Source organism: Sciurus carolinensis, chromosome 7 (assembly GCF_902686445.1).
Source record: "Sciurus carolinensis chromosome 7, mSciCar1.2, whole genome shotgun sequence".
In the NCBI taxonomy this organism is placed as follows: Eukaryota; Metazoa; Chordata; class Mammalia; order Rodentia; family Sciuridae; genus Sciurus; species Sciurus carolinensis.
The window spans coordinates 147,865,278-147,875,351 of record NC_062219.1 but is presented as its reverse complement, the minus strand read 5'-3'; the positions used below and the strand labels follow the sequence as shown (position 1 = coordinate 147,875,351).

General features: G+C 42.8%; 1 protein-coding gene across 1 annotated transcript in view; it reads left to right on the top strand.

Moving 5' to 3' along the window:
- The first annotated feature begins 2,085 nt into the window (after positions 1–2,085).
- Positions 2,086–10,074, top strand: part of Nup153 (nucleoporin 153) — a 60,410-nt gene continuing 52,421 nt past the window's right edge. Inside the window, exon 1 of the mRNA XM_047559291.1 lies at positions 2,086–2,708. Coding sequence (XP_047415247.1) covers positions 2,598–2,708 — 111 coding nt within the window. The 5' untranslated portion in view covers positions 2,086–2,597. The remainder of the gene's footprint in view (positions 2,709–10,074) is intronic.

Sequence of the window (10,074 nt, the reverse complement as noted above, 5' to 3'; positions counted from 1 at the left end):
TTCTAGGTGTGGTGACATAGGCCAGTAATCCCAGTGACTTGGGAGGTTGAGGCAGGATTGCAAGTTTGAGGTCAGCCTCTGCAACGTAGTACTACTGTTCTCAAAATAAATAATAAAAAGGGCTGGGGACAGAGTCAGTGGTAGAGTTTCCCTGGGTTCAGTATTGGTGATGTGTGTGGGTAGGGGCAGACGGGGAAGATGCAGTGATTCAGAGGGAAGAAAATACCTGGAGTATATGGGGTAATAGCAAGGACTGGGGAGAAGAGGAAGTAGACAATTTTGTTTATCATTTTTGGCAACTTGTATTGGTGGGTATAGTCAGAGGTGCCACTGAAAGTCGTTTGCTCTGCAGCCTATGCCTGGTAGCATGATTCCTTTAAGTGTTAAAGGGTATTACAAGTTCAAAGTACAATTAAATTTAGCTTTACAATTTCACTTATATAATTTAAATAGTGACTTGAATTATACAGATTGGTGGTGAGAGGGTATAGAATTCTTGGAGCTTGTTTTCTGTAGCTGATGCCTAGTCAGTATTAGATGCTTTCTGTCTGAAGTTATTAAGAGCTAGGTATAAACTCTTTCAGCAGGGCCATCACCCTGTTGAGGTAAATATTCATTCTATTTGCAGATGAGGAAACTGAAGCTTAGAAAGAGGATCAGTAACTTCCCCAAGGCTACACAGCTAGTAAGTGATAGATTTGTCTATTTGACTTCAAAGTTATTATAGATTCAAAAATAATTCTCTCAAATGAAACATTAAGACTATGGGGTTTTTCACAATAGATTTTTCTCCCTAATCATTTAGTTGTCTAAACTTTTTTTTTTTTTTTTTTGTACCAGGGATTGAACCCAGGGCTGCTTAACCACTGAGACACATCCCCCAGCCCTTTTTTATATTTTATTTATTTATCTATCTATCTATTTATTTATTTATTTTGGGTGCTGGGTGCAAGGCAAGCACTCTACTGACTGAGCTATCTCCCCAGCCCCTTTATATTTTATTTAGAGACAGGGTCTCACTAAGTTGCTTGGGGCTTCCCTAAATTGCTGAAGTTGTCTTTGATCTCTGGATCTTCCTACTTCAGCCTATTGAGCCACTGGGATTACAGGTGTGCACCACTGCATTGGGCTAGCTGTGTCAACTCTTATAGATGGCTTATAATCCTGGTTTTGACTGCCCGGCTCAGTGTCCTTGATGGTGCCAGCTACAGTCTTTGGACCTCTATTGTGAAGAATGACAGGGTTGGACCAGTTGACAGTTGATCACCAAATCGTTCTGCCATTTCCTAGAATCTTTACAGGTAGTGAATTCAGTTTTTGAATCTGGCCTATTCACTTTCCTAAATATAATGTTATTGGGAAGAAAATATATGTTTACTTTTATTACTAGGAATATTATTACTTACCGGTAATGTTGGCTGACTACATAGGTTATACTGCAAACATTTGCTGTGCTTCTTGCATACCAGTAAATACACCCAGTGCTGTACATCGATGATCACAGTTACTCCTCATAATAGCTTTACAAAGTGGATTTTTAAATTCCCCTTTTATAGAAGAGAAAGCCAAGGTCCACCGCTCTACCTAGCGGTGAAGCCAGAATTCCAGCCCTGTGTTTGACAGCAAAGCCCTGTGTGTCTAAGGAAACACTGGTAAGCTGCATCTGTTTTCTAGTTCTGCTTTAGGCCTCAGGTTCATGGACAGTGTTTATTCAACCCCAGGTTTGTTTTTTCTTTTTCCGTCTTAATAAAGTATCATCAGCTCCTGTCTTTGATTTCACGTGCACTTTCTGCCAGCTTAACCATCTGATGGGGAGACGCAGAGTGTGAGGAGGTTACTGTGCTCATGCCGGACGCCTCTTCAGAACCTCATTTACAGCCCACAGCCGCCACACTACCCGGGCTTTGTGCCTCTACCGGCCCGGCGCCGCTCCTTCCGCGCGCCCGCGGGCTGGCGTTGAACTACATTTCCCAGAGGGCAGCGCGGCAAGAGCGCGGGCTCGACGGCCCTTCCTTCCTCCTCGCCTATCACCCGGTCGCAGCGTGATGATGCAAACGCGTTGGGCGCTGACCAGTGACGGCACCCTGGCTCGCGACCGCGGCGGCGGCCTAAACAGCGGCAATAGGCGCAACAGCGGCGGCGACTGCAGGGACGACGACGACGACGGCGGGGCGGGCGCTGCGCGCAGAGGGGAGGGGTCGGCGGGCGGCGCCGGCGGCTTCAACTGCGGCAGCGACAGCCAGGGCGACGGAAGAAGCTGCTCCGCCGGCCGGCGGTCGGGTTAGGCCTCCGCGGCGCCGGGAGCGGCTCGCGCTGTCCTCTGCGGGAGATCTCCATAGAGACCGTGACAAACAGACGCGGGGTCCGCGCGAGCTGCCGTTCTGGAGCCGGGTCCGCGGCCTCACCCTCCGCCCCCCCCGTCGCCGGCGCGCGCGCACCCTCGGTTTCTGCTCGCGACCTCGCGGTTCTCCGTGAGTCTGTGCCTTACTGTGTGGGCAGCGCGGGCCGACTTTTGGGCCGGGGCCGGGCGGGGGAGGCCCTAAGGCCGCCGCCTCTGCCTCTCCCGCCCGGGAGCGGGAAGCCGCCGAGGCTCCACCATGGCCTCGGGAGCCGGAGGAATAGGAGGGGGCGGTGGCGGCAAGATCCGGACGCGGCGCTGCCACCAGGGGCCAATTAAGCCTTACCAGCAGGGGCGACCGCAGCACCAGGTACGGGACCGGCGCGGCGGGGCCGGCGGGCGGCGGGCGGGGCCGCGGCGGGAGGCCCGGGCGCCCCACGTGGAGCGGCCGGGAGGCCCGGGCAGAGGCCCGGGAGGCGGCGACGGGAAGTGGGCTGCGCCAGGCCGGGCCTGGCGGCGCACACGTGGGATCAGGCCGCCTCTCGCCGTCCCCGGGCCAGGGGCTTTCCCGGGCGGGCGCAGGGCGGGAAAGGAAATTCTGGGCTGGAGGGACGTGGGTTTCTTTTTTGGCGGGTTTCGGGGCCTTGACGGCATTACTCACGTCCTTTCGAGGGGAAAGGAAAGAAGTGGCCGGAGGCCCCGAGGCCCCGAGGCTGGCTGTCTCTATAGAGGCCCTGGGTGCGGGCCGTGGGGAGGGGGCTGCCCCGGAATGGGCCTCCGGGGCGCCCCGCGAAGCGGGGGCGCTGTTAGGCGGAAAGTGGAATAACTTGGCCTCCGCCTGCTAAGTGGTTCTGGTCCCCCTGCCCGAGGCCCTCTGCGATGCCAGAACAGTGGCTTAGATTTTTTCCTTCACCGGGTTATGGTTACCGTGGCACTGGGGCATTTTGAAAGTCCCTCTCCACCCTTACGTCTTTGCTCTGCTGCGCGACTCTTCCCTCCCCTCTTCTCTCCTCCCCCTCTTTATTTTGGAGCCTGGGATCGGCCGTTCTCCATAGTTGACCAGGTCTCCAGCTCTGATCTCACGCACCAAGTATTTTAATAATAAGGGGCGTATTCTAGAAGTTTAGGTACTTCGGATCTCCGGGAGTGTTGGTGGTCCTATAACGTAGCCACCGTGTGCGCTCGTGAATGTTTAAAATTATAAAAAGAAGTTTATCTTGATCGTAAATGGGACGTTAGGTTCTGAGAAAATTTCATTTTTAAAACTTTGCTCTTTAGAAGGATTGAGCGGGGAAATGGTACCTTGTTTTGGCAAAGCCACCAATAAAACTTCTCAATGGTACTAAGGTAGGAAATGTGTCTTGAATTTGCTAAAAAAGTATAGCGAAAGGGTCTGAGAACTTGTGTACTATTATAAAGGTGCACTTCTTCGGTTGCTTGAACGTTGAACACGTCAACGTTTTGTTTGATGATATTGTTAAATTGTATCATTAACAACAGATTTTTTTAAAAGTAAAGATTTGAAGGAGATTTTATGATAGTAAAAGTCGTGGTTTATGTAGTAGTTTTTCAGCAGTGGTTCGAAGTCTTGACATTCTTAACCCTCCCAACAACCACCCCCCCCCCCGCGCCCCCATACATGCAAAAAAGCTTAGTTTTCAGAGTTCTTTGTGAGGAACAGGGGTGTAGTAGACAGATTTAAGATTAGAATTCAGGTCACAAGCCTGACCATTAACCTTACTTAATCCTTTGTAGAATGGAAGTTAGACATACATGCTTTCTGTTCTCTTAAAAATAAACTCTTTGAGTGTTTTCCTAGATCTCTTATGGTGTATATAGAAAAGTGAATTTTTAAAAAAAATTTTTTTTCAGTTGTAGATGGACACAATACCTTTGTTTTATTTATTTTTATGCGGTGCTGGGGAGCGAACCCAGTACCTTACCAGTGCTAGGTGAGTGCTCTACCACTGAGCCACAACCCCAGCCCTGAATTTTTTGAATAAAGACCAACGAATGGGTTGGACTGAGTTTAGAAGAGAAATGGTATATTCTCGGTGGCACAGCTTATTTTAAAAAGTACTTAGATAAAAATCTAATTTGGGAGGGATGCCTTAATAGCATAACACCAAGTTGTTTTTAGAGCTGCTGTGATTTCAGGCTGTGTGGTTTTGTTTTAAATCTTGATAATTTATCATCACCTCTTATCTAAAATACGTTTGGCTGCTTGTACAAGCCATTTAATTAAAAAAGAAAATATATTTTAGCTTTTGAATTGGGCTCGAAGGTGTTTAGGGGTTTCTTGAAACTACCAAAGTATTTGGCAATATATTAAAGAATATTCTATTATTTATTTTTTTATTTTCATCTTAAAATAAGGAGCTTTATTAGTCCTTACTGGAACTTTGGTAGACCTGCTTGCTTTCAACTGTACTAGACAATCAAGTGGATGTTTTGCAGCAGCTGCTGAGTCATCATGAATAACAAGGAGCTTCATGACATGGCATGTTTCATACTAATGTTAACTGATGAAGTGTTCAAGGTTTTCTGGGTGAAAATGAAGCCTTCAGTTGTGTAGTAGAAGGTTGGAATAAGAATGAGAGATCTGGCACTGTTAGTTAATGGTTGTTTGCCAAAGCCTGCGAGGCCAGCTAACTAGTTGCAGTACCTTTGACTTCTGCATATGTTCAGTTGACTTGTAATTTCCTGTTTTGACTTCTGGTTTAGCTCTGCTGGGAAATGTCTAAAGTTTAACATTTTCTCCTTTTAACTTATGATCTTTAAGATGTCATTGTGCGTGAAGTTGTGGAGACAAATCCGTTGTCTTGCTCAACTCACTGAAGGATAGTAACTTTTTTTAAAGAGTTGTAGAAGCAAAAATGAGAATAGCTTTGAACAGTGCAAGTTGATAGTCTTCACTTGCATTCGCCCCCGCCTCTTTACCTTTTAGCTGAGACACTTTTAGGAAAGGAATGATATCATTTTTCTACTTGGGAGTGAACAGGTCACTAAAGAGAATGTGGTTAGTTCTTGTAACCTGTGTAGTATCCTTTCCCATTTAATTTTTGTGTGGTTCTGTGGAGAGGTCAAACCTCTTTTCTTAATAGCCCCCACAATTTTGAGCATGAACCATCCAGAACTGGAAGAAAGGACTTCCTTTAGAAGAAACTACTGCCACCTCCTGGTGAGAGGGAGCCATTTGTTTTTTGCCCTAGGATTTTGGGTGTGAGGTTTGTCTTCTGATTTGAAGCTAAGGGAGTCTTCCTTTAATTGTTTTAGATATAGAATTCCTTTTAGATAGAGTTTGTATCTTACAAGTCAACTTCCACATGTAACTTTTAAAAGGGGGATGGAATCAGTTCACATCAAACTGGGCATACAGTGGCTCAGGAGGCCGAGGCAGGAAGATCACATGTTCAAAGCCAGTATTAGCAATTTAGTGAGACTGTAAACAACCTAGTGAGACCCTGTCTCAAAATAAAAGAATAAAAAGGGCTGGGGATATTGCTCAGTGGTTTAATGCCCCTGGGTTCAATCCCTGGTACAAAAAAGAAGTAGTTTACATCAGGGGTTGGTAAACTTTTTCTGTAAAGGAACAGATGGTAAATTTTTAGATTCTTCTATTGCCAGTTCTCTGTTTTCTTTTTACAACCCTTTTGCAAATATCAGAACCATTCCTATCCTGTGTAAGAACAGGCCAAGGTCTGGATTTAGCCTACAGACCATAATTTGCTGAGCTGGTTTATATGATAGTGTGGTTTTTGTTTGTTTTGGTATTTTCTTTATGATACTTTGCCCCAGTTAAGTATGTCCTGTGTGATATCTGATGGCTGAAGTGTTCTCAGTTTTGGAAAGGAGGGATATTTAAAGGTTGAATGTTTAACTCATTCTAGAAGTTCCTAAGTAGTTCTGACTTTTGTCTTTATTTGGCTTATCCTAGATGCTTAATACTATCAATGGATATAAAAATGGAAATAATTGATTGGAAAAACATCCCCAATGGGATCAACTGAGTTTGAATCCCCTTAGATTGCCCTGACTCGGGCAATTTAAATTCTGCTTAATCACTTCATCCGTACAGTAAAGCTTGTTGTGAGGGTTAAATGAGATAATGTAAGTATAACTTTAGTACAGGATCTGGCGTGTAAGACTCATTTGAAATTGTTATGATGAACTAGACCCTTTGAATTTAAATGTCTTCAAATTGTGTATGATTTGGGGGGGTTGAATGAGAGGTGCTTTACCACTGAGCCACATTGCCAGCCTTATTTGCTTATTTTATTTTGAGACAGGGTCTGGCTTAGGGCTTGCTAAGTTGTTGAGGCAGGCATGGAACTTGTGATCTTCCTGCCTCAGCCTCCCAAGTCACTGGGATTTCAAATGTGCTCCTGGTGCTTGGCATGAATTGTGTCCAAATTTTGCTGCCTATTAGAGGTTCTCCCCTTTCCCAAGTTCAGTCCTTAATAGGTTTGTATTTTGAGGTCTTTGTTTACTGAGTGATGAGGTGGTGAGGCCAAATACTAAACAACTACTACCCTTTTAAGTACTGAGTATTTTCCTCATAGAAGTGCCAGTCATTTTAAGTATATGGAGAAAAAAGTCCCAAGTTTTATTTAATGAAACCTAGGGGTTTTTTTGTTTGTTTGTTTTGTTTTTTTATTTTGGTACTAGTGATTTAGCCCAGGGGTGCTTTACCACTGAGCCACATCCCCAGCCCTTTTTATTTTTCATTTTGAGATAGGGTCTCCCTAAGTTGATTAGGGCCTTGCTTGCTAAGTTGCAGAGTCTGACCTCAAAACTTGTGATTCTCCTACCTCAGCCTCCTGGGTTGTTGGGATTACGGGTGTGGGCCACTGGCCTGGCTATTTACTAATTTTTTTTTTTTTTATTAAGATGACAAAAAAGCCCAGATGATGTTTTTATTTCCTGAAAAGTTCTCTGATAAGGCAGGTAGCAACTTGATTGAAATAAAATGAAAACTTCGGTCTTTAATGAAACTTGTTTTCTTTAGGTTAAGAGTATTATTAGAAAGATTATGATTCCATATTTTAAAACATTTATTTGTAGCTATTTTGTTTATGGTTATGATTGAAATATATTTTTACAAGTTTCTTATTGGGAAGCCTGTTTTCACATCTTGCTGCCAGCTACAGTTTATTGTCAGAAATAGAATGATAAGATGCCGTTCCTGTCTGTATACATGAGTTTGCCAGTTTGTTTGCTTTTGCTTATCTTTTTCATAGTGTGATTTAAGAAATAAACTTTTACCCCCGTTTTCAAACATCTCAGGTGAGAAAAGTGTGGGTGTATCTTATAGATAAATTTTAGTGGCTTTAACTGTTGTGGGTTTTTTTTTTTTAAAGCATTTTTATTAGTTGTTGGAGAATCTTTATTTATTTATTTGTATGTGGTTCTGAGAATCGAACCCAGTGCCTCACACGTTAGGCAAGCACTCTACCACTGAGCCACAATCCCAGCCCCACTACTATAGGTTTTTAATGGGTCTTGTTTCTCCTTAACTGCATTTATGGAAGAAAGTTTTTAAAAAGGTTGAAATCTGTAGCCAATTGTAGGTTTTTTGTTCTTTGATCAAAAAAGTATTTTAAATGGCTAGAGAACTTGGACTACTTGGATAGAATAAGTCTGGCCACTGAGTGACTTAATCGCTTATAAAATACGGCAGTACCTTAGATTTGGAAGTCAAATTAGGATTATCGAAATTTAATTTGGTATATAACTTCATTAGAATTTAAATACTAATTACTTTTCTCCCTCATGGAAATAATTGTTAACCTAACAAAGAAACTTTATTAAAATAATCAATTATAGAATGGATATATTAAAATGCCGTAAATTCTGAAAGATTACATTGACTAATGTTTTTACTATTTTTTGTTTGTTTTTGTAATTATTTTTTTTTTTAGGTCAGGTAGATTCTCAGGTTGTTCTTCACTTGGGGTTTGAGGGAGCAAAGGGGAAAACCGACTTGGGAAATTATATGAAGTAAGACTGAAAAAAGTTTGGGAAGGTGAGTCTAGTGACATGAGTGATAAATGGATCAGGAAGGTGTCTGCTGGAAGAAAACTTTCTAAGGGTTGGTGACAGGTCTCTGTGCAATGCACACATCTAAAATAACAAGTCAACAGCCAAACTTAACACTGGTGATTGTTTTTGATTTTGTCATTACAGATCCAGTGAAATGATTTCAGAAAGGAGATTTTAGAATCTGAATACTACTATTTAGTAAAGTTTAACGTGAAGAAAAGAGAGTGGACTTGGGAGGCAGAGGCAGGAGGATCATAAGTTCAAAGCCAGCCTCAGCAACTTAGCAAGACCCTGTCTCTAAATAAAAAATAAAAAGGGGTAGGGATGTGGCTCAGTGATTAAGCAAATCCCTAGTACAAAACAATAACAACAAACAAACAAACAACCCCCCCAAAGGAAGCAGAACAAAAAAAAACAAACCTCAGAGAAGGAAGGATGTGTAGGAATGATAAGGAACTGTCCATGTTGGAAGATGCCTGTGGTGAAAGATTTTTACAAAAAGAATGGCTTTTTAATTGTAAATGAATTCTGAGTTGGTGTTGTATATAATAACCTTTCCCCTTCCCTCACTCGTCTTCCTTCTTTAATCCTTGAACTCTGGTTAAATATAATTTGAAAACCTAATATGTCCCACAGTGCTTTCTTTACACAGTGAATGTTCTTGATGCATATGTAGTGTTGAATTGAATTTCTCTGTGGCCTGCAAATTGGACATTTATTTATTTTAAATCCCAGTTACCCCATCTTCCACCCCTGGGGTTGAACCCAGGGGTGCTTTTCTGCTAAGTAACAGTTACATTCCTGATCCTTTTTAAAATTTCTTTTCCAAATTTATTTTTATATAATAAGCCATACACAGGAATTTTTAAAATTTTCTTTCATTTCAAGACAGGGTCTGGCTAAGTTGCCACGGCTGGCCTTGAACTGGGCAATTCTCCTGCCTCAGCCTCCCTAGTTGCTGGGATTATAGGTTGAGCCACCATGCTCAATCTGGTGACTTATTTGATGTGTTTTGCCAAACAAAGAACTCTCAGTTCATGGGGAGAGAACCCACTAGATTTAAGAAATCCAAGTTTAAAAATTCACTCCTCTCATCCTTGAAGTTAACTCATGTTTTTTTTTACTATCTAGTGTAGACTTTGCTTCAGTGCCACAGGGAGTGTTTTTAAGATTTTAATGCCTTTTTTTGTTCTGGTTTTTCCTGAACACATCATTAATTTTGCTTTTTTGGGCTGCCTTTCTGCTCTCATTTAGTTGGCTTTGTTATTTATCATTCCAGAGGATGGTTCAGTTTTTTTGTTGCTCTGGGACAGCTTCAGTTGGTTTTTGTGGGCAAGGGATGTTAGCCTGGCAACAAAAATGATAATTGCTGAAAATGAAACATCAAGTAAATGTATTACTTGTTTTTGAGTTTTAGAATTATCGATGTTTTTAGAAACTTGCCCTAGAATATTCTTATGTGGCAATAAGCTGTTATTTGAGCAGTGCCACTGTAGCTTAATTAAACCCATGCACCAATGAATCCGTGGTCGGTAAGCCCTGATGCCAATTCGCACAGAACTAGTGCTCTAGTGAAGTCCATGGACAGACTGTAATTACCATGCTGTTTGGCAAATTGCCATGCTGTGGTGGTTAGAGGGCACTATTGGTATTCACATAAGGGAAGGACCGTCCAGACCTAGAGGGTCAGAGGT